Source organism: Bombina bombina, chromosome 7 (genome assembly GCF_027579735.1).
Source record: "Bombina bombina isolate aBomBom1 chromosome 7, aBomBom1.pri, whole genome shotgun sequence".
Lineage (NCBI taxonomy): Eukaryota > Metazoa > Chordata > Amphibia > Anura > Bombinatoridae > Bombina > Bombina bombina.
This window is the reverse complement of record NC_069505.1, coordinates 600,211,657-600,236,816: the sequence shown is the minus strand read 5'-3', so window position 1 is coordinate 600,236,816 and position 25,160 is coordinate 600,211,657. Positions and strand designations below refer to the sequence as shown.

Sequence of the window (25,160 nt, the reverse complement as noted above, 5' to 3'; positions counted from 1 at the left end):
TCGGTTATCTTTGCTGATTTACCATTATAAAACCTCATTTGCATTGAATTATACTGGACAGGACTAAAAAACGACTGCCCTTACTGCATTTTAATTTGCCAATAATAAAGATGGCGGAGAGACGTTTAGCGTGTAAATAACGTGATATCACTGAAATCCCGTGTAGTTTTGAAGAGCTGTAAGTTTAGTGTGTAGGGACATTAGTTTAGTTATTTCTGTGCCCTGGGGCCTGGTGCTTATGGCCATGTGAGTGCCCGGCGGAACACGTGTAATGTACCGGGGGTGGAGCCAGGAGGGCAATACGGGGAGCTCACAGTAGCAGGTAATGGGGTTGTGCTTTTCTGTAAATTGCTACCTGTGGCTTTAACTTCTTACAGAGTATATATGAGGGGGGCACTTTCTTTATAAAGTATAGAGGGGGGGGGCACTGTCTTTATAAAGTATAGAGGAGGGGGGGCACTGTCTTTATAAAGTATAGAGGAGGGGGGGGCACTGTCTTTATAAAGTATAGAGGAGGGGGGGCACTGTCTTTATATAAAGTATAGAGGAGGGGGGGCACTGTCTTTATAAAGTATAGAGGAGGGGGGGGCACTGTCTTTATAAAGTATAGAGGGGGGGGCACTGTCTTTATAAAGTATAGAGGGGGGGGGGGGCACTGTCTATATAAAGTATAGAGGAGGGGGGCACTGTCTTTATAAAGACAGTGCCCCCCCCTCCTCTATACTTTATAAAGACAGTGTCCCCTCCTCTATACTTTATAAAGACAGTGCCCCCCTCTAAACTTTATAAAGGCAGTGCCCCCCTCCTCTATACTTTATAAAGACAGTGCCCCCTCCTCTATACTTTATAAAGACAGTGCCCCCTCCTCTATACTTTATAAAGACAGTGCCCCCCCTCCTCTATACTTTTTAAAGACAGTGCCCCCCTCCTCTATACTTTATATAGACAGTGCCCCCTCCTCTATACTTTATATAGACAGTGCCCCCCTCCTCTATACTTTATATAGACAGTGCCCCCTCCTCTATACTTTATATAGACAGTGCCCCCCTCCTCTATACTTTATATAGACAGTGCCCCCCTCCTCTATACTTTATAAAGACAGTGCCCCCCTCCTCTATACTTTATATAGACAGTGCTCCCTCCTCTATACTTTATATAGACAGTGCCCCCCCTCCTTTATACTTTATAAAGACAGTGCCCCCCTCCTCTATACTTTATAAAGACAGTGCCCCCCTCCTCTATATTTATATAGACAGTGACCCCTCCTCTATACTTTATATAGACAGTGCCCCCCTCCTCTATACTTTATATAGACAGTGCCCCCCTCCTCTATACTTTATAAAGGAGGGGGGGCACTGTCTTTATAAAGTATAGAGGAGGGGGGGCACTGTCTATATAAAGTATAGAGGAGGGGGGGCACTGTCTTTATATAAAGTATAGAGGAGGGGGGGCACTGTCTTTATAAAGTATAGAGGAGGGGGGGCACTGTCTTTATAAAGTATAGAGGGGGGGGCACTGTCTTTATAAAGTATAGATGGGGGGGGGCACTGTCTATATAAAGTATAGAGGAGGGGGGCACTGTCTTTATATAGACAGTGCCCCCCTCCTCTATACTTTATAAAGACAGTGCCCCCCTCCTCTATACTTTATATAGACAGTGCCCCCCCCTCCTCTATACTTTATAAAGACAGTGTCCCCTCCTCTATACTTTATAAAGACAGTGCCCCCCTCTAAACTTTATAAAGGCAGTGCCCCCCTCCTCTATACTTTATAAAGACAGTGCCCCCTCCTCTATACTTTATAAAGACAGTGCCCCCTCCTCTATACTTTATAAAGACAGTGCCCCCCCTCCTCTATACTTTATAAAGACAGTGCCCCCCTCCTCTATACTTTATATAGACAGTGCCCCCTCCTCTATACTTTATATAGACAGTGCCCCCCTCCTCTATACTTTATATAGACAGTGCCCCCTCCTCTATACTTTATATAGACAGTGCCCCCCTCCTCTATACTTTATATAGACAGTGCCCCCCTCCTCTATACTTTATAAAGACAGTGCCCCCCTCCTCTATACTTTATATAGACAGTGCTCCCTCCTCTATACTTTATATAGACAGTGCCCCCCCTCCTTTATACTTTATAAAGACAGTGCCCCCCTCCTCTATACTTTATAAAGACAGTGCCCCCCTCCTCTATATTTATATAGACAGTGACCCCTCCTCTATACTTTATATAGACAGTGCCCCCCTCCTCTATACTTTATAAAGACAGTGCCCCCCTCCTCTATACTTTATAAAGTATAGAGGAGGGGGGGCACTGTCTATATAAAGTATAGAGGAGGGGGGGCACTGTCTATATAAAGTATAGAGGAGGGGGGGCACTGTCTTTATAAAGTATAGAGGGGGGGGCACTGTCTTTATAAAGTATAGAGGGGGGGGCACTGTCTTTATAAAGTATAGAGGGGGGGGGGGCACTGTCTTTATAAAGTATAGAGGGGGGGGGGGCACTGTCTTTATAAAGTATAGAGGAGGGGGGCACTGTCTTTATAAAGTATAGAGGAGGGGGGCACTGTCTTTATAAAGTATAGAGGAGGGGGGCACTGTCTTTATAAAGTATAGAGGAGGGGGGCACTGTCTTTATAAAGTATAGAGGAGGGGGGCACTGTCTTTATAAAGTATAGAGGAGGGGGGCACTGTCTATATAAAGTATAGAGGAGGGGGGGCACTGTCTTTATAAAGTATTAAAGTGATGGTAAACTCAACCCGTTTTAAAATCTGATGCAGAATGTTTAGTGATATTTTAGAGGGAGTTTAATTCATCAGTTGTAATGAAGTTGCGCTATAACTTACTTTTTAATATAGATATGAAATTCTACGGAATTTGGCGGCGCTATACAAATAAATAATAATAATAATATTCCCCGCACTCTGCCGCCCACTTCAAAGTCAATATTTCTGTGAACTAACAGTTTGATTTGGCACTGTTGTCGTAGCTAGAGCTGATTGGACAACAATTCAAACAGAAAAAATTACTGATAAAGTGGGTGTCGGAGCGCGGGGAATTTGAATTTCATATTTATATTAAAAGGTAAGTTATAAGGCAACTTCATTACAACTGATTAATGAAACTCCATCTGAAATATCACTAACTTTCCGGATCTAATTTTAAAAAGCGGAGTTTACCATCACTTTAAGTATGTTTTTCTTACTGCCTGTGCCGTGGCTAATTATGGGTTAATATAAATGTGCTACTTATAACTGTAAATTACTTTATTGTTTAGCGTTCAGGATCTTAAAGGATCTATTCCAGCCTCTCAATTTTAATTACAGGAAAAGCAGGCTAAATTAAATAATGACATTACATATTAACGTCCCAGTGTTCTCCACATACATTTTTGCCAGCCGGGTGGCATTTTCAGTTATCCAAAGCACAAATTAATTGCATAATTTAACAAATGTGTTTAATGATAATTTGTGCAATACAAATGGGAACATGTTTAATATTAGCTAACGTTAGCTTAATATTGGCTAAAATTTTAGCCGGGTGGTCATTAAAATGAGCCGTATGGTGCACCCGCTAATAAGGTCCTGAGGAGAACACCGCTTTCTATTACTTTGCATTCGGTAACCTTTTTACAGGAATTACACTTTGAATCTAATGTACATTTTATTTTACAGTGTTTTTTTATATTAATGGAGCATTATATCTACGTCCTATATAGGTCTGTCTGTAGAAAGGAAGGAGATCTATTGCTAGAGTGTGTGACTAATAGTTCTATATTAAGCATGAAGAATACAGAGAATATCTTGACCTCAGAAAACAATATGGCGACTCCATGGGTAAGTGTGATACTCACGGTAATGTCGCTAATTTCCTGTCTGCTCCAGCGTTACACAAATTACAATAAAAAGCATAGAAATAGGCACTATTGTTGGACAGCATTGAGCAGTTTTACATTTTAAAGTTTTTTTTTTCTCAAATGAAATATTTTGGAAAATTGAAGACGATTGAAGAAAGTTTTGAGCAGTGGGAATGTTTTGTGTCAATGAAAAGTGATGTTGTAAATAGTATACCATACATCAGGGCTCGAAAAACACTGGATGCTAGGTTGCTACAAGGTTTGCTTTCCCCTGCTCACCGTGCCCCTCATGTCCCAGCTTGGAGCACATTTAGTGAGACCCCCATCTTGCACTGCCAGCTGAAAATGCCAGTATGTTCTGTAAACAACAGTCGCATGACTGTTTATGGAGGTTAAACACATAGAAGTGTAGGGTCAACAGTCTACACCGTTGTCATCTTAAATTCTTACTTTAAATTAGGCTGCAAATAGCTTCCTGCACCCTTTTCTGTATCATGCAGCAGGAACAGTAAAAAAGTTATTTTAAAATTAATAGTGTTTGTGGTCACTTTGAAAAGGCTGACAAACTCCGCCCACTGATGACATAACAATCTGGGCTACATCTATGGCTTCTGCTGAATAGCATTTACAATCTGTTGAATCAAACTAGTGAGCCCTTTGTGATTGGACACCATATGCAGCCCAGATTGTGATGTTATCTGTGGGCGGAGCTTTGCAGCCATTTCAAAGTGACCAAAAACAATATTAATTTGAAAATAACTTTTTCTCTTGTTAAGTGTATCCAGTCCACGGATCATCCATTACTTGTGGGATATTCTCCTTCCCAACAGGAAGTTGCAAGAGGATCACCCACAGCAGAGCTCCTATATAGCTCCTCCCCTCACTGCCATATCCAGTCATTCTCTTGCAACTCTCAACAAAGATGGACGTAGTAAGAGGAGAGTGGTGTATTATAGTTAGTTTTTTAACTTCAATCAAAAGTTTGTTATTTTTAAATGGTACCGGAGTGTACTGTTTTATCAAAGGCAGCATTAGAAGAAGAATCTGCCTGTGATTTCTATGATCTTAGCAGAAGTAACTAAGATCCATTGCCGTTCTCACATATTCTGAGGAGTGAGGTAACTTCAGAGGGGGAATGGCGTGCAGGTTTTCCTGCAATAAGGTATGTGCAGTTAACATATTTCTAGGGATGGAATTTGCTAGAAAAATGCTGCTGATACCGGATTAATGTAAGTTAAGCCTAAATGCAGTGATTTAATAGCGACTGGTATCAGGCTTATTAACAGAGATACATACTCTTATAAAAGTGTAATATAAAACGTTTGCTGGCATGTTAATCATTTTTATATATGTTTGGTGACAAAACTTATTGGGGCCTAGTTTTTTCTCCACATGGCTGGCTTGATTTTTGCCTAGAAACAGTTTCCTGAGGCTTTCCACTGTTGTAATATGAGTGGGAGGGGCCTATTTTAGTGCTTTTCTGCGCAGCTAAAATTCAGACAGACACTCAGCTTCCTTCTGCATGATACAGGACATCTCTGAAGGGCTCAAAAGGCTTCAAAAGTCGTGTTTGAGGAGGGTAACAACCACAGTAGACCTGTGGCAGTTGTTGTGACTGTTTAAAAACGTTTTTGTCATTTATTATTCCGTTTTTGGTATTAAGGGGTTAATCATCCATTTGCAAGTGGGTGCAATGCTCTGCTAACTTTTTACATACACTGTAAAAATTTCGTTAGTATAACTGCCTTTTTTCACTGTTATTTCAAATTTTGCCAAAAATTGTTTCTCTTAAAGGCACAGTAACGTTTTTTATATTGCTTGTTAACTTGGTTTAAAGTGTTTTCCAAGCTTGCTAGTCTCATTGCTAGTCTGTACAAACATGTCTGACACAGAGGAAACTACTTGTTCATTATGTTTAAAAGCCATGGTGGAGCCCCATAGGAGAATGTGTACTAAATGTATTGATTTCACCTTAAACAGTAAAGATCAGTCTTTATCTATAAAGGAATTGTCACCAGAGGGGTCTGTCGAGGGGGAAGTTATGCCGACTAACTCTCCCCACGTGTCGGACCCTTCGCCTCCCGCTCGTGGGACGCACGCTAATATGGCGCCAAGTACATCAGGGATGCCCATAGTGATTACTTTGCAGGACATGGCTGAAATCATGAATAATACCCTGTCACAGGTATTAGCCAGATTGCCTGAATTGAGAGGCAAGCGCGATAGCTCTGGGGTTAGACGAGATACAGAGCGCGTAGATGCTGTAAGAGCCATGTCTGATACTGCGTCACACTATGCAGAACCTGAGGACGGAGAGCTTCAGTCTGTGGGTGACGTCTCTGAATCGGGGAGACCTGATTCAGAGATTTCTAATTTTAAATTTAAGCTTGAGAACCTCCGTGTATTGCTTGGGGAGGTATTAGCTGCTCTGAATGACTGTGACACAATTGCAGTGCCAGAGAAATTGTGTAGGCTGGATAAATACTATGCAGTGCCGGTGAGTACTGATGTTTTTCCAATACCTAAAAGGCTTACAGAAATTATTAGTAAGGAGTGGGATAGACCCGGTGTGCCCTTTTCCCCACCTGCTATATTTAGAAAAATGTTTCCAATAGATGCCACTACACGGGACTTATGGCAGACAGTCCCTAAGGTGGAGGGAGCAGTTTCTACTTTAGCAAAGCGTACCACTATCCCGGTTGAGGACAGTTGTGCTTTTTCAGATCCAATGGATAAAAAATTAGAGGGTTACCTTAAGAAAATGTTTATTCAACAAGGTTTTATTTTACAGCCCCTTGCATGCATTGCGCCTGTCACTGCTGCGGCGGCGTTCTGGTTTGAGGCCCTGGAAGAGGCCATCCATACAGCTCCATTGACTGAAATTATTGACAAGCTTAGAACACTTAAGCTAGCTAACTCATTTGTTTCTGATGCCATTGTTCATTTGACTAAACTAACGGCTAAGAATTCCGGATTCGCCATCCAGGCGCGTAGGGCGCTATGGCTTAAATCCTGGTCAGCTGATGTGACTTCAAAGTCTAAATTACTCAACATTCCTTTCAAGGGGCAGACCTTATTCGGGCCTGGTTTGAAGGAAATTATTGCTGACATTACTGGAGGTAAGGGTCATACGCTTCCTCAGGACAGGGCCAAATCAAGGGCCAAACAGTCTAATTTTCGTGCCTTTCGAAATTTCAAGGCAGGTGCAGCATCAACTTCCTCTGCTTCAAAACAAGAGGGAACTTTTGCTCAATCCAAGCAGGCCTGGAAACCTAACCAGTCCTGGAACAAGGGCAAGCAGGCCAGAAAGCCTGCTGCTGCCTCCAAGACAGCATGAAGGAGCGGCCCCCTATCCGACAACGGATCTAGTAGGGGGCAGACTCTCTCTCTTCGCCCAGGCGTGGGCAAGAGATGTTCAGGATCCCTGGGCGTTGGAGATCATATCTCAGGGATATCTTCTGGACTTCAAAGCTTCTCCTCCACAAGGGAGATTTTACCTTTCAAGATTATCTGCAAACCAGATAAAGAAAGAGGCATTCCTAAGCTGGGTGCAAGACCTCCTTGTAATGGGAGTGATCCATCCAGTTTCGCGGACGGAACAAGGACAGGGGTTTTATTCAAATCTGTTTGTGGTTCCCAAAAAAGAGGGAACCTTCAGACCAATTTTGGATTTAAAGATCCTAAACAAATTCCTCAGAGTTCCATCATTCAAGATGGAAAGTATTCGAACCATTTTACCCATGATCCAAGAGGGTCAGTACATGACCACAGTGGACTTAAAGGATGCCTACCTTCACATTCCGATTCACAAGAATCATCATCGGTTCCTGAGGTTTGCCTTTCTAGACAGGCATTACCAGTTTGTAGCTCTTCCATTCGGGTTGGCTACAGCCCCAAGAATTTTTACAAAGGTTCTGGGCTCACTTCTGGCGGTTCTAAGACCGCGAGGCATAGCGGTGGCTCCTTACCTAGACGACATCCTGATGCAGGCGTCAAGCTTTCAAATTGCCAAGGCTCATACAGAGATAGTTCTGGCATTTCTGAGGTCGCATGGGTGGAAAGTGAACGAAGAAAAGAGTTCTCTATCTCCTCTCACAAGGGTTTCCTTCCTAGGGACTCTGATAGATTCTATAGAAATGAAAATTTACCTGACGGAGTCCAGGTTATCAAAACTTCTAAATGCTTGCCGTGTTCTTCACTCCATTCCGCGCCCCACGGTGGCTCAGTGCATGGAAGTAATCAGCTTAATGGTAGCGGCAATGGACATAGTGCCATTTGCACGCCTGCATCTTCGGGTCCATCTGTCCAAAGGTATGACCTTTCGCAGACCAGATTGGACCATTGTAACAATAGATGCCAGCCTTCTAGGTTGGGGTGCAGTCTGGAACTCCCTGAAGGCTCAGGGTTCATGGACTCAGGAGGAGAAACTCCTCCCAATAAATATTCTGGAGTTAAGAGCAATATTCAATGCTCTTCTAGCTTGGCCTCAGTTAGCAACACTGAGGTTCATCAGATTTCAGTCGGACAACATCACGACTGTGGCTTACATCAACCATCAAGGGGGAACCAGGAGTTCCCTAGCGATGTCAGAAGTCTCCAAGATAATTCGCTGGGCAGAGACTCACTCTTGCCACCTGTCAGCGATCCATATCCCAGGGGTAGAGAACTGGGAGGTGGATTTTCTAAGTCGTCAGACTTTTCATCCGGGGGAGTGGGAACTCCATCCGGAGGTGTTTGCTCAATTGGTTCTCCGTTGGGGCAAACCAGAACTGGATCTCATGGCGTCTCGCCAGAACGCCAAGCTTCCTTGTTACGGATCCAGGTCCAGGGACCCAGAAGCGGCACTGATAGATGCTCTAGCAGCGCCTTGGTTCTTCAACCTGGCTTATGTGTTTCCACCGTTTCCTCTGCTCCCTCGTCTGATTGCCAAAATCAAACAGGAGAGAGCATCGGTGATATTGATAGCGCCTGCGTGGCCACGCAGGACCTGGTATGCAGACCTAGTGGACATGTCATCCTTTCCACCATGGACTCTGCCTCTGAGACAAGACCTTCTAATACAAGGTCCTTTCAATCATCTGAATCTACTTTCTCTGAGACTGACTGCATGGAGATTGAACGCTTGATCCTATCAAAGCGTGGCTTCTCCGAGTCAGTAATTGATACCTTAATACAGGCACGAAAGCCTGTCACCAGGAAAATTTACCACAAGATATGGCGTAAATATCTTCATTGGTGTGAATCCAAGAATTACTCATGGAGTAGGGTTAGGATTCCTAGGATATTGTCCTTCCTCCAGGAGGGTTTGGACAAAGGATTATCAGCTAGTTCTTTAAAGGGACAGATTTCTGCTCTATTCTTTTACACAAACGTCTGACAGAAGTTCCAGACGTTCAGGCATTTTGTCAGGCTTTAGTTAGAATTAAGCCTGTGTTTAAACCTGTTGCTCCCCCATGGAGCTTAAGCTTGGTTCTTAAAGTTCTTCAAGGGGTTCCGTTTGAACCCCTTCATTCTATTGATATCAAACTTCTATCATGGAAAGTTCTTTTTCTGATGGCTATTTCCTCGGCTCGAAGAGTCTCGGAGTTATCTGCCTTACATTGTGATTCTCCTTATCTGATCTTTCATTCAGATAAAGTAGTTCTGCGTACAAAACCTGTGTTTTTACCTAAGGTGGTTTCTAACAAGAATATCAATCAAGAGATTGTTGTTCCATCATTATGTCCTAATCCTTCTTCAAAGAAGGAACGTCTTTTGCATAATCTAGACATAGTCCGTGCCTTGAAGTTTTACTTGCAGGCTACTAAAGATTTTCGTCAAACATCTAACCTGTTTGTTGTTTACTCTGGACAGAGGAGAGGTCAAAAGGCCTCGGCAACCTCTCTTTCTTTTTGGCTTCGGAGTATAATCCGTTTAGCCTATGAGACTGCTGGACAGCAGCCCCCTGAAAGAATTACAGCTCATTCTACTAGAGCTGTGGCTTCCACCTGGGCCTTTAAAAATGAGGCCTCTGTTGAACAGATTTGCAAGGCTGCGACTTGGTCTTCGCTTCATACCTTTTCAAAATTTTACTAATTTGATACTTTTGCTTCTTCGGAGGCTGTTTTTGGGAGAAAGGTTCTACAGGCAGTGGTTCCTTCCGTTTAAGTTCCTGCCTTGTCCCTCCCATCATCCGTGTACTTTAGCTTTGGTATTGGTATCCCACAAGTAATGGATGATCCGTGGACTGGATACACTTAACAAGAGAAAACATAATTTATGCTTACCTGATAAATTTATTTCTCTTGTAGTGTATCCAGTCCACGGCCCGCCCTGTCCTTTTTAAGGCAGGTCTAAATTTTAATTAAACTTCAGTCACCACTGCACCCTATGGTTTCTCCTTTCTCGGCTTGTTTCGGTCGAATGACTGGATATGGCAGTGAGGGGAGGAGCTATATAGCAGCTCTGCTGTGGGTGATCCTCTTGCAACTTCCTGTTGGGAAGGAGAATATCCCACAAGTAATGGATGATCCGTGGACTGGATACACTACAAGAGAAATAAATTTATCAGGTAAGCATAAATTATGTTTTTTACTGCTTCTGCCGCATGATATAGAAAAGGTGCAAGAGGCTGTTTTGCAGCTTAATCTAAAGTAAGACTTTAAGATTACTAAAGTGTAGACTGTCCCTTTAAAATAACTTTCTCTAATGAATTAGAGCATGTAATTTATTTTATATTTTTAGTATTATTACCCTTTAAAAAAAAAAAAAAAAAAAGCCTATTTCATACTAGCCTGGGCCTATTTCTAGGCTTAAAGGGATACAAAACCCCACATTTTTTTTCTTTCATGATTTAGATAGAGCAGCAATTTTAACCCCTTCACCCATTACGACGTATATTTACGTTGTGCGTTACTGTGGCTATCGTACCGCACCACGTGTATATTTACGTCGTTGCTTTAGGAGGCTCCAGCAATCTCGGTTGTTAAGTTACAGCTGAGATCTGGAGCTCCTGAAGCTTCAGGCATCTCCCGCATATGGAGCCAGAGCGCGATTGGTGCTCCGCCTCCATATGAGGCCAGATGCCTGATCGTTACAGACGGTGACACTGTGTGTGTCACCGGCTGTAACGATAATTTGCTGGCAGTGCTGGAGCTGTCGGGAGGTGTGGGTGAGAGGCGGGTGGGCGTTCCAGCAGGGGAGGGGATGGAGTGGGAGGACCCTATACCGGATTTTTTTTTTTTAAAGGGACATGGAGGGATGGGGCAGCTACACTACAGAAAATATGGGGGGGTCCTAATGGCGATCGCAAGAGGGGTGGGAAGGTTGTGTGTCCACTACACTACAGAAATAAAAAATAAATAAAGGGGTTTATAGGTTCTGGCAGACAGCTGCTAGTACCTAAGATGGCGGCAATAGTTAGTCAGGGGGTTTAGATAGATGTTTTAGGGGGGATCAGGGAGGTTTGATGGTTAGGGCAATCTTACAATGCAGAAAAATATAAAAAAAAAAAAAAAAAAAGCTGCCAGTACTTAAGGTGGGGGGAGTAAAGAGCTGTTTGGGAGGGATCAGGGAGGGATCAGGGGGTGGGGAGTGTCAGGTAGGAGGCTAATCTTTACACTAAAGCTAACCTTATCCTTTTAAGCTACCTAATTAACCCCTTAACTGCCGGGAATAATAGAAGTGTGGTGCACAACTGCAATTAGCGGCCTTCTAATTACCAAAAAGCAATGGCAAAGCCATATATGTCTGCTATTTCTGAAGAAAGGGGATCCCAGAGATGCTTTCACAATCATTTGTGCAATGATTGCACAAGCAGTATGTATATAATTTCAGTGAAAAACCCAAAGTTTGTGAAAAAAAGTAACATATTTTTTTTAATTTGATGGCATTTGGCGGTGAAATGGTGGCATAAAATATACCAAAATGGGCCTAGATCATTACCTTGGGTTGTCTACTTAAAAAAAAATAAAAAAAATATATTTGATAGGTAAATAAAAAACAAAAAACAAGGCTCTATTAATCTTTAAATGGAGTGATTGTAAAAATGCTGAAAATGCTCTGGTATTTTGGGCAAGTTTTTCTCAGAATGTCCAGGTAGTGAAAGGGTTAAGCAACTTTCTAATTTACTCCTATTATAATTTTTTCTTTGTTCTCTTGATATCTTTATTTGAAAAGCAGTTATGTAAGCTTAGCAACTGGCCCATTTTTGCTTCAGCTCCTGGCTACATTTAGCCACTAATCAGCAGGCGCTACGCAGGTACTGAACCAAAAATGGGCCTTCTCCTAAGCTTACATTACTGCTTTTTTCAAATAAAGATAGCAAGAGAACGAAGAAAATTTGATAATAGGAGTAAATTAGAAAGTTGATTAAAATTGCTGCTCTATCTAAATAATTAAAGACAACATTTGGGTTCAGTGTCCTTTTAATCAGAACAAAACTGTTTTAAAATAATATAAATTGCAACAAAGAAAATTATAGATATTTATTCTCCATTTATTTTTCTTGCATTTTAAGGAGCGGTTTGAGTTTGATGAAGTTGCCGTTTACTTCTACAAGGAGGAGTGGGATTGTCTAAAGGAGAAGGAACTCTATAGGAATGTAACAATGGATAATTATCAGATGCTCCGATCGCTGGGTAAATAAATAAATATTATCAAAATGTAGGTAAGGCGCTAAAAGCGAAGTCAAAACATTTATTCAAAAAAATAAATAGTCTAAAATTATGTTTTTGGAAATAATTTAATCCAAAAATGTGTGATTAACACAAAATGCAGCTATATATATAGTGTACGGTCTGAGTGTTTTTTAAAACAAGTAATTTAATTTAATCCAATTATTTTAAAAACCATTATAAGCAATAATTCCATAAGTTATAACTAAATAAAATTAATCAGCAATTGATTTTTTTATATAGTTATAACTTATGGACTAATTGCTTACAATTTTTTTTAAAATAATTGGATCAAATTAAATTACTTGTTTTAAGAAACACTCAGACCGTAATCTATATCTATCTGTCTGCATTTTATGTTGATCACAAATTTTTGGATTCAATTATTTATTTCCTAAAACATATTTTTAGACTATTTATTATTTTTTGAATATATGTTTTGACTCCGCTTTTAGAGCCTTACCTACATTTTGATAATATCGCTCAAGACTTTTCTATATCTTTGGGAAGGAGATATTTGGGAGGAGGCAGTGAGTCAGGAGTATAGCGCAAAACACTTTGTGCTTTGTCTATAAATAAATATTTATTTACACACTTTCTAATGTTGTATTAGACCAAACCAGAACTGTATTAAAAGGGACTGTGAACACTTTGCAATTGTAATATAAAATGTTTTATTATATGTAGTAAAAAAAAACCCAGCAACTTAATTTATTTTGTCCCATTTCTTTGTAATTCAATCTTGAAAAATGTGGACGTATCAATTAATGTTGAAATTGGAAGGGAATACCTCAGACAGTTTGTTAGTTAAAGGGACAGTCTAGTCAAAATTAAACTTTTATGATTCAGATAGGGCATGTTCTCTTGTAATTCTTAGTTGTAAGATAAACCTAGGTAGAGCTGTTTGAGAGGGATCAGGGGATGTGTCAGGTGGGAGGGTAATCTATACACTAAAGCTAAAATTAACCCTACAAGCTACCTTATTAACCCCTTTACTTCTGGGCATAAATACAAGTGTGGTGCGTAGTGGCATTTAGTGGCCTTCTAATTACCAAAAAAGCAACGCCAAAGCCATATATGTCTGCTATTTCTGAACAAAGGGGATCCCAGAGAAGCCATAATTGAACAAGCTATTTGTAAATAATTTCAGTGAGAAACCTAAAGTTTGTGAAAAAGTTAACAATTTTTTTTAAAATTTTTTTTTTTTATTGCATTTGGCTGTGAAATAGTGGCATGAAATATACCAAAATTGGGGCTAGATCAATACTTTGGGTATTGATAGGTAAATAAAAAACAAAGGCTTTCTGTTTTAATGTAGTGATGGCAAAAATGCAAAAAAGGCTCTGGTCTTTTGGGGAAGTTTTTGTCTGAAATGCCCAGTCCTTAAAGGGTTAATATAAGTGTTTGGTATGCAAAACTGGGGAATGGGTAATAAAGGGATTATCTATATTTTTAAAACCATAAACATTCTGGAGTGGACTGTGCCTTTAAACACGCTAGTGTCCTTTTTCATTCTTCTCTCTAATTAGCCTCAGCAGAGAAGGAAACTTAGGTTACAAGATTGTGGTGCTAATTGTTTTATGAACACTACAATTTGCTGCTAAGCTTTATTCACCACAATTTTGAGCTTTTTTAGCTACCTATATTTTAAAATCTTATTGTAATTGAAATTTTACTGAGTGACCCACAAATGAGGGGTCGTGGAGGTTTGTAGCTGCTGAGGGAGCTGAGATTGAGGGATTTGTAGAACCCCCCCCCCCCCCCCCCCGCAATCCATATCTTTTACAGCTATCTAAGAGTCACCTAAAATGCTGGGTACTTGGTGCATGTTTGTGATTTAATCAGCATTTTAAATAAAGTTATTCTACGTACATCATATGATATAAAACGTGTACATGAGCATTTTATTGGTCTGTATATCAGGTTGTGTTAATATGAAGCCGGCAGTCATAGCGATGATTGAACGAGGAGAAGAACCATATGTCAGAGGTTATGAGCAGCCCCAGAAAACAAATCCTAAAAGAACCACAAAAGGTGAGTACTAAACCAAACCCTAAGGAGTAGGTTGTTTTCCAGTGAACACGCAAAAATAGCAGCGTCATACGGAACATAGAGCGCAAGAATTAACCATGCCTTGTCCAAAAAAACAGATATAGGTTAATGTATAGGGGTCATCATGCAAGTCTCTGCTTATGATTCCATGTTGACCTGTTCTCATCAGGAAACGGGATCACTGATCCAATATTGTTGTCAGCCATCCCCTTCACTGGAGGCCATGATCGGGGGTGGGTATAGTGAGCTGCACTGCCAAAGCTATGGGAGTGCCGGTGATGTCATCACAAATGTGCTTGGTGACATCACACAGGAGGTGGAACCAGGAAGTGACAGGCAGTCAAGGGAGCTGGATGGTGGGGAGATTCTTCAGATACCTCAATCTTAAAGGATTAGAAAAGTCAATATAAAAAACTAATTTTTTAACATACACAACATTCCTATATGATAGAGTAATAAATGTGAACTTAACTATTTCACAAAACCGAAGCATCTAAGACCGCTTAAAACATTATTTCTTATATGGCTGTGACGTCTAAATTGCCAGCCCATGAGAAACAGCTGTCCGACTAAAACGCCTATCCATTTGCAATAAATTAGGATAGATTTACTCCCACCAACGCGTGCGCAACTATTTTGGAGATCTCAAGCATGGACACAGCAATACCTGAAGACTTTTGCTAGGTCTTCTGAAAACTGACAGGGAACTCCTGAGCTGAATGCACATGCGTTAGATTACAGCTTACTAGAGCGCATACGTGGCCTGTTGTGTTATACCTGGAACTGCAGAGAAAGGGAGAACTCAGGTTGCCCACCATGATTGGCTAATGCAAATTAGCCTCACGGTGGGTTTGGAAATCCACTCACTTTGGAGCCGTAATATCAAGCGAACAGTGAAACTAGCACAGCACAATGTATTTGATCATTTTTTTTATTATAAGCAAAGCAACCCTGTACAATGCGATGAAGACATTTTTTGAGCTTACTATCCCTTTAACTCCTTTACTAGCCACAGACCTCCAATACCTCTCATTTGAAATAATTCCCTGCTCTTTCAAATGTTAGTGGTCTCAGAAAGCCACAAGTCCCCAAACATTATAAAACATTTAATTAAACCACAACACGTGGTGTTTTGCTGGGGAACGAGACTTACATAGACACAGTAAAAAAAAACAAAAAAAACTTATGATTATGACCTAATAAAGTTTATTTTAAACAAGACAAGTCCCTGTCTTATATAAATATATGAATTGTCTCTGTATAGTATATATAGGTGATCGCTGTGTTAACCTTGAAAAGAAAAACTAAAAAAATGGTGTTTAATTTCTGTACTACACATATGTGGGGCCCCTCTAGTTTATATTATAACCCCCTAAAGTCTGTAGGGACACCTATTTTATAATTGGCTACCCGTGATAACAATGTAGTAAAGTGATCACTTGGCTTTTTTCAAGATTATTTACTAAAATCTTAGAGATATAAAACCCATTTTTTCTTCTTAAACAGTGAGAGTCCACAGCTGCATTAATTACTTTTGGGAATTCAGAACCTGGCCACCAGGAGGAGGCAAAGACACCCCAGCCAAAGGCTTAAAATACCTCCCCCACTTCCCTCATCCCCCAGTCGTTCTTTGCCTTTTGTCACAGGAGGTTGGCTGAGAAGTGTCTGAAGATTAAAGATAGTCTCTTATGGAGGGCAGTACTCTTCAAAATGGGACTGGAGTTTTAAGTAATTCTATCAGTCTCTCAGTGAGAGCATAAATGAAGGTTAGAGTCTGGAGATGCAGGGAGAGTCTTTCTGCGAAACCATCCCAACTCATATTAACAGCTCCTTAGCAATCAGCGTTGACGAGTTTCGCTGCCTGCATTGTTCACTCAAGTCCATGTCAGAAGCGAGGCTACTATCTGTCACACTTGAAGGGCCGTGTTCCTGTTCCACGGCGTAGATTCCGGTAAGATCATTTCATTTTAATTTGATGTGGGAATGTAATGTAAACGAAGAAGTCAGGGTCTCAGTGGGACTCCTTTATCTTATGGAATAGAGGGTTAATATCTCCTGAGGGGGGTTATTGAACAGGGGGGACTTTAATCATGTTTGTTATGTGATTCTGTCTGCTAATGTGTAGTGACGCTTGGGCTCGTGGCTATATCAGAACATAACAGCCTTTTTTGTCAGGCTGCGTGGCCTTGGAGCTCTTTTCTCTGGCCTGCACGGTGTACCTTGTGACTAGGCGTGGTCACATTCTAGTCTGGACTTCTTCCTGACCGCGTGGCAACGGAGATAATCTGTTTCCGTAGTTGTCTGGGTCATAGGAGGTGGTGAGTGCCAGCCATTGGTCGTGTGAGGTGCCGTTTTTATTTTTCTATCCAAGTTATGGAGGATTCTAATTATTTGGAGACCGATGTGTCTTATTCAGATTCTACTTTTTGCGAAGAGTATGAAATGGCCCGGGTAATCCATGTCCATCAGTTATGTTCCGTATGTGGCTTTTAGAGTGCTCTTTTCTCCCAAAACAGGGAATTTAGAGTCCGCCGAGCCATCCGCCCCTGGGGACCCCATATTCCGTGAGGTGCGTATCCTAGAACCTTCTTTGGCTATGCAAGCATGTGTCCTTACTGCCGTTACCCATTCTCCGGAAGGTGGCTTGTTTCCTCCAGAGGTTACGGCAGGGTTCTGCATGGCCATATCTATGGCGTTGGCGCTTTTACATCTGCCAGGGAGGGGGATGTTGATGAGATACTGTCCGTGTTCTGTTAACCAGGGCTCGTCAGGCGTTGTATTGTCTGGGTCAGATCAGCCCTTTGGGGAAGCGGTGTCCTCTGAGGTTTCAGGGGCCCAATCGTCAGGGTCATCAGTTGCCCCGATGGAAGTAAGTCTTGCATTTTGTTATAGACAGGCGTGCCTTCGTGTCCTGCTGCGTCATGTTTTGACAGTGCTGCTGAATCCCAGTCCTGATGGGTTGAGTGGTTCTCGGACTTCCGTTCCGGACGGCAAGCTGGGTTAGACATGGGGGGATGACGTTAATCTTCTTGTCTCCAACTTACCTTTTTCTCTTGGGTATCTTATTCTAGTTCTGAGCTTCGGGAGAATAGGGTCTCTGATTGGCTGGTCCTATTAGTGTTCCCATTTTTCTTGGGCGTTCACCTGTGGGTGCTGCCCTAATTTTTATTTGGATCCGGTCAGGATGTATTTTATTTCCTTTTATGAAGCTCATGTCTGTTATAGTTTTCCTGTTGGGAAAAATTTTTCTTTGGAATTTGATACTAGCGATTTTGTGGTCGCTTGGGCACTTCCGCGGAAGTTGCATGTTAAGGTGTTAGTACATTGTTATGTCGATTCCCCACTGGGGTTTAGATTTTTCTGTGGCCTGGGTCAGTTCTGGAGGGCCCGATGTAGCAGGATGGTCCTGGTCGGGTGCTGGTTTTTATCTCCTCTATGGTATCTTTCTTTGTCTCCCTTTTTTGAGGCTTTGACGTCGGTACCTCTTCCTTAGTTGGACGAGGTGACTAAGGCTTCCTTTCCCCTTCTGGTGCTGGTTGGGTCATCTATTATTGAGGTTCGGGCATTTACGGCCTTTCTCTCCCTCCTCCTGTTTCTCGTCTGCTCCCATGTTTTTGGGGGTTCTAGAGAATGTGTTTGTCTCCATTTTTTCCTGGTGCTGCCCTTTCTTAAGACGTCTCGGTTTGAGCTGTTGCTTCTGGGATGGTGATGCTCGTTCTTCATTTAATCCTTGAACTGTAGGGGTTGCCGGGATGATCCTGAAGGATTGTTTGGAGAATATATTGTAGACTCTGTTGCAGATGACTGAGGGGTGTTGCCCCTCGAGTCTTTAGGAGTTATGGTCTCTGGGATGCTTAGTGAATGTCCAGTGTCCAAGGACTTTTGGATGTGGCTGTCTTTGCATCTCCTAGGGTTCAGGTTTCTCTGTATGAAGTATACCTATGGTTCCTCAGGGGATTCTAGCTGTTGGCCGGATCCGGTTTCTGGGTGTTTGGTTTTCTGGACTTGTTCTTATCCGGGACATCTGACCGGATCTCTTAAGTGGGATCCTGGGTGATTCAGTCCTTACGTTTCTGAGACATCCGCTTACTCCTTCAGGTGTTTTGTCTTTCTCTATCAGAGATTTGGTAATAGCTTGATGGTTGGTTTAGCTGCCTAGAGAGCGGGAGATTGCGGTTGCAATCTGTTATGGCTCTTGCACTTTAAATGTGTGCTCGACGGCTATTTGTTTTTCTTCTGGGCCGGCTGTTGCAACCTGATGGCTCCTCTACAGTCGGTGTTGACTCTGCAGTCTGTCTGCTGCCTTAGGGGAATTGGAGCATATCACAGTATCCGCCTGCTGCCCCAGAGGTATTCCTCTGTTCAGTGGGGTTCTCCTGTCTTGTGTGCAGGATGACATGAAGGGTTGGATCCTGGTATTGTGCCGTCACTGTCGTTTCAGTGTAGTCTCCCTTTTGCTGAGGAGTGTCCCTTCTTGTAGGGAAAGGAACTGGGTCTGGGTTCTGGAACCCGAGCTTGCCCTATGTCCTGTCTTAGTTTAGTCTACTCATTGGTACCGTTTAGTTCCCCTACCCCTTTTTTTTTTTTCCTTACTGAAGATCGGGGTGGTCCGGGGGATTGTTTATCCCTGCCTTCGGACATAGCCAGTCGACTTAGTGCTGGGTCCGTTGCCCTGAAGAGGCGGTCGGAGGTCTGTCTGCTCAGGGGAGCCTTGACCTCTTATTAGGTGGGAATTTTCACAGTGTTTCCATCCTCCAGTGTTTCTCTGCTGGTTTTGGATGCTCTCCGCCTTTCCTGTTCTTGCTTGGGAAGGAGTTGGTTTCTGCACTTCTTTGGTATGTTCCCTCTGTGGAAGTCCTGGTGCAGTTCCTAGTCTAGTTGGTTAGTGTTAGCGGCTGGTATGGTGCGTTTTTTTAAAAAATTTTTTTTTGGGGGGGGCAGTTCTCAGGGGTGGTTTTTTATCCCTTGGTCGCTTTTTCATGAGTGCGGATTGCGCTCAGTGTGAGGGATGGGATCTACCTTGTCACTCTAGGTGTCCATGATTCGGACGTTACATGGTGCCTTAGACTTCCATTCAGATGGGGGTAGTTCTTTTGGGTTTCTTTTTACCCTAGTTGTTGATCTTTGGATCTCTTGTTAGGCCTTCTTTCTTTCTTTCTTTCTTTCTTTTTCTTTTTTTTTTCTTCTTTCCTGCGGGACTTGTCTCCTCGGGGGCTTTGTGCTCGGTGGAATCTAGGATTCTGAGTGGCCTCTAAGTTGGGCCTTACTGATTTTCACTGATGGGCAGTTACTTGGTCCTTTCAGTTTTTTAGCCTTCTTTTTCTGGTGAAGCAGTTTTTTTTTTTTGTTTTTTTTTGTCTGGTGTTTGGGTAATTTCAGGCGGTGGTGCCCTCCGAATTGGCCGCCTTGTCTACCCGCCCTTTTTTGCATTCAGTGTCCTCTATATAGCTTGGGTATTGTTTTCCCAAAAGTAATGAATGCAGCTGTGGACTCTCCCTGTTTAAGAAGAAAAACTTAAATTATGCTTACCTGATAATTTATTGTTCTTCTGACGGGGAGAGTCCACAGCTCCCTGCCCTCGTTTTCTATATGGGGCGGCCGTTTCTTCATTTTGTTTTTTTCTGGCACCATTTTCACCCTGATATTTCTGCTACTGTTCCTTGTTCCCTTGCCAGAATGACTGGGGGATGAGGGAAGTGGGGGAGGTATTTAAGCCTTTGGCTGGGGTGTCTGCCTCCTCCTGGTGGCCTGTGGTCATTCCCGTCAGAAGAAAAGAAAATTATCAGGTAAGCATAATTTAATTTTTTATTTTTTTTTCATGATTCAGATAGAGTATGTAATTTTATTCAACTTTCCAATTTACTTCTGTTATCTAATTTCCTTTGTTCTATTTGTATCCTTTGTTGAAAAGAATACCTAGGTATGTTCAGGAGCAGAAATGAGCTGCTGAGGCTGTAGGCCTCTTGTCAGTGACTTACTTGACGTGTTCAGCTAGCTTCCTGTAGTACATTGCTGCTTCTTCAGCAAAGGATCCCAGAAGAACAAAGCACAATTGATCATAAAAGTACAATATGCTCTATCTGAATCTTAAAACAACAAAAAATGTGGGTTTCATATCCCTTAAACAAAACAAAAAATAAAAACAAAAATATATATATATACATACACAATCATTTTTATGGAAGGAGGGGGGGGGGGGGGTTCTGCAGCTTTTTCATCTCCCATGAAATATATAAATAGAATTTTTATATTCTGAATCTGCTGGGCTTGCTGAAAAAAAAATCCCATTATAAAATGTCTGTGGTTTAAAGTGATGGTGAAGTCTGATTGTTCACTTTATTCAAAATGATAATATGTAATAAATAAAATAAGTGTTTTTTTTTAACTCTTATACAGTATGTGCAAGCAGCCACATATCCCTAGGTATCATCGCTGTCAGTCAGATCTCATAGACGGCCTTTGTCTGTAATCCTTTTTTATTTTATTTTATTAAAGTGCTGATTTACCCTTTTAACCAATCATCGTTGCCAGCTGAAGTGACGTGAGGCGGTAGTGCACATGCATATTGTTGCGCAATACATGTCGGTCATGTGATCCTCTATACTGACTCCGGCATGATAGTGTAGTGTAAAAACTTAGCGAGACTATAATTATTTAGTGTTTTTATATTATTATTTTCTTTTACTGGCTGACAGCAACCAATTCACCAAGTAAACATTGCATCTCGGGATCCTCTTACTTGGTTGACGTTAGATGTAATTATAGCGCATGCGCAGTGCAAATCACTCAGGAACATGCATAACAATAACATTTGGATATATAGAGATGGTAGGACCGCTCGATGCAGTACAGAAAATTTAAGGGGGCGGAGAGAGCAAGACTTGTGCTGTTAATAAAATATAAAGTTTTATAAATACTACGAAAAATGTGTGGAGATATTATATATATATATATATAATCTCAGGATCCAACACTCACAATCTTCCCAACCTCCGGGGTGCACTTCAATACAATACATAAATTTCACATCAAGGAAGGCACTCGCCGTTTGCAATAAACCATTTAATCAACGGTAAACGTTTTTGGGGTCTCCCCCCCGTCCTCAGACCAATTAAAATATACACAAAACAGCTCACCATTTAACACCCAGACCCTCCACCGTGTAATGACGTTGTCGGACTCCACAGCGTCTGTGCCGCGGCCATAAGAAGAGCCGACCAGGACTACACTAAAAAAGCAAAGTGGAAAATGAATACAGTGACATATTCATCGATAATACATACATTACCAGGGTTATGTGATCATCATATTAAGCCATCTAAACATTGCCTACTATCAATGCCCTCCTGACACCTAAAAGAAGCAGCATATAAACATACACACAAGGCCTGCTGTAACACACGTATATACCCAGCATGATGAGTCAGATATCTTCTAATTTGTGTATCTAAGCCATATTTACTCCTAGGGGCAAATGTATACTACCTCACACTAAGTCATTTGATTGTTTGATATACCTAGTTCTAATGAAAACAATCACACTGCTTCCACCTCTTGTCCTACTAGTAGCTCTAACATTCATATAGAAAATGCTACTTCTATGAAGAAAAGTTTAAACCTAAATTGCTAACGAGCAGACTAAGTCTTTGATTGCCCACATACGCAAAGCATTATCCCCATAACCAAGTAATCCTTGACTATAATGGCTAGTAATATGCTCACCAGCGTTCACTCACTATTCTGCTAGTGGCCATAGACACTCCAACAGCCACAATGCCCTCTACCAAAAGCATTGGTAATCCAAATGGACATTGAGTCCCTTTGGATACATAGTATCCAAGTTGAAAATCCAGTGGGATTCTCTTTGTAGTAGGCGTTTGGCCCTGTCCCCTCCTCTGGTACAATATCAAAAAATATGTGTACAGAAATTGTTAGATGACAATAAACAAATATCTGTCATAATGGACTGAGAAACAATACTCTCCTTTTAATTTGACCGCTGCCCTCTTTCAGTTTCTCCCCAGGGACTGTGATAAACAATAGAAAAAGTGGAAAACGGATGGTGCTGGTCTCTGCAGGAAATTAATTTCTTCCTTAAATTGCATATGGTCAGCTTGTTAGGAGTGTCTCTCTCTGGTATTAGACGATAATGTTCCAGGGAGGATATCAATATAGCTGGGAGTAAAATGAAGACTCCATAAACAATGTGTAAACCCAGTGATAACAAATTAAGTAGTTACTTACTTCATCAGTAAAGTAAATCTGGCTTGTCACAGCAAAAGAAGAAAAATCTCCAATTACATAAAAGGTATGGAGACACGTCAGATACATATCAATCTTGATGATTTGGTAGGGTCCCCTGGTAAATGTCAGTAGGTGTTTTCATCAGAGAGTTGTGTTAGAATATCCTGCCTGTAATCTCAGTAGTCTTGAAGAACCAAGGCTCCACCTTTATCCGCCTCACGGATGACCAAATTCTTATTCTTCTGTAGATTTTTTAGTGCCTGTCGCTCCCCTTTACTCAAATTGTTGCGAATCAGCTCTTTTTTGGTGCAAAGATCTTCAACCATATAATTTCTTGCCATTCTTGAGAATGTAGTGGTACTAGTGTTACTGTTCTTTGGGTCAAATTTCCCTTTCTTTCGAAAGCCCATAGTGTCATCCTTAGAAATACCAAAGTGCTCCTTGAGTCTCAGAAGATATCTGACGACAGGCACTAAAGAAATCTACAGAAGAATAAGGATTTGTTCATCCGTGAGAGCCTTGGTTCTTCAAGACTACTATGATTACAGGCAGGAGATTCTAACACAACTCTGTGATAAAAACACCTACTGACATTTACCAGGGGACCCTACCAAATCATTCAAGACGAAGATTGATATGTATCTGACGTCTTCATCAACAGGAAATTATCGCTAAATCTTTGAAAGAATATCTGTTAGTGGATCATCCCATAGTACCTGTCATCTATACCCTACCCAAGGTGCATAAGAATCCTACAGCCCCCCCCGATTGTGTCAGCACGGGGGTCTTTATTGCAACCCTTAGCGACATATGTTGATGCGATACTCCAACCTATAGTAAGAAACACTTCTTCCTTCCTTCCTTCTGGATTCTAGTGAGCTCATCAAATTATTGAAGACTTGGCAAAATTTTGAAGCTGACGACATTCTGATCACACTGGATGTGACCAGCTTATACTCCATTATCCCTCATACACAGGGTATGGCAGCGATATTTAATCACCTCCTAAATTACCCATATGTGGGTCCTCCTGTCGACGCCGTCATGGAATTGTTGGATTTGTGCTGAAGATGTAACTATTTCAAGTTTGAAAAGAATTTCTTCTTACAAATATCAGGAACTGCGATGGGGTCGAAATGTATCCCCATCCTACGCAAATCTTTTTATGGCACAGTTTGAAACGGAAGAAACCGATGCCTTCAGGGATACTAGAGTGAAACCCTACAGGAGATATATAGACGATTTGCTAGTCATATGGGTGCGCTTCAAGATGACTTGTAGTACTATAAGCATTGATTTTCTGGATCTTAGAATCTACAAAGATGGCATGCAATTATGTACAACCTTGTTCCAGAAAGAAACGGACAGAAACTCGTTACTGGATGTTACAAGTTGCCACCCTCCAAGTTTAAAGAAGGCCTTGCCCAAGTCGCAATTTAAGCGAGTGGTGCGGAACAACACGGATGAGCGAAACAAGGAACAACAATTGGTGGCCATGCAGAGTAAATTTGAGGAGCGTGGCTATGGCTCTGCGCAGTTGGGGCAAACATGGACTGATTCATTATCCATGACCCAGGAACAGGTATTGACTAAGGTGGACAAGGAAATAACGAGCCAGAGAATGATTTTCAAGACGGTATTCTCCCCTGAGAAGTTGGAATTTTCAAAAACCCTGAGAGAGCACTGGGACATCCTATCCACTGACAGCTTTTTTCCTTTCACCGCAATGGAAACACCTATGGTGGGATTCAGGAGGGGAAGATCTTTGAAAGACGGCCTACTGAGGCCGGACAAATGTGATAGTTACATGCCAACTACCTGGTTAAGTACCCCAAAAAAGGGTTGCTTCCGATGCAGTGGTTGCATTTCCTGCGGTGGCTTAACACAGGGCAATGTTTTCACACACCCTTGGTCCAACCAAAAGTTCTACATTCGGCATAGGGTCACTTGCACTACCACATTTATTGTGAATCTGCTTCACTGTCCGTGTGGCAGGTTTTATGTGGTTAAGACCCAAGATGACCTAAGGACGAGAATGGCTAACCACCGGTCGGCGATACGTAAGGCCATCAAAGTAGGCGATTCTGACCAACCGATGGCTAGGCATTTTTGTACTAATAGACATGGGGTGTCTGATTTGCGGTACATAATAATTGATCATATCCCTGGGTGTACCAGAGGAGGGGACAGGGCCAAACGCCTACTACAAAAGAGAATCCCGCTGGATTTTCAACTTGGGTACTATGTATCCAAAGGGACTCAATGTCCATTTGGATTACCAATGCTTTTGGTAGTGGGCATTGTGACTTTTGGAGTGTGTATGGCCACTAGCAGAATAGTGAGTGAACGCT

The 25,160-nt window shown here is 41.8% G+C and overlaps 1 protein-coding gene across 1 annotated transcript in view; it reads left to right on the top strand.

The window, feature by feature from the left end:
• The first annotated feature begins 208 nt into the window (after window positions 1-208).
• Window positions 209-25,160, top strand: part of LOC128636662 (uncharacterized) — a 30,830-nt gene continuing 5,878 nt past the window's right edge. Inside the window, exons 1-6 of the mRNA XM_053689654.1 lie at window positions 209-322; window positions 3,722-3,839; window positions 12,357-12,477; window positions 14,437-14,547; window positions 14,735-14,802; window positions 23,927-24,883. Coding sequence (XP_053545629.1) covers window positions 3,786-3,839; window positions 12,357-12,477; window positions 14,437-14,547; window positions 14,735-14,802; window positions 23,927-24,883 — 1,311 coding nt within the window. The 5' untranslated portion in view covers window positions 209-322; window positions 3,722-3,785. The remainder of the gene's footprint in view (window positions 323-3,721; window positions 3,840-12,356; window positions 12,478-14,436; window positions 14,548-14,734; window positions 14,803-23,926; window positions 24,884-25,160) is intronic.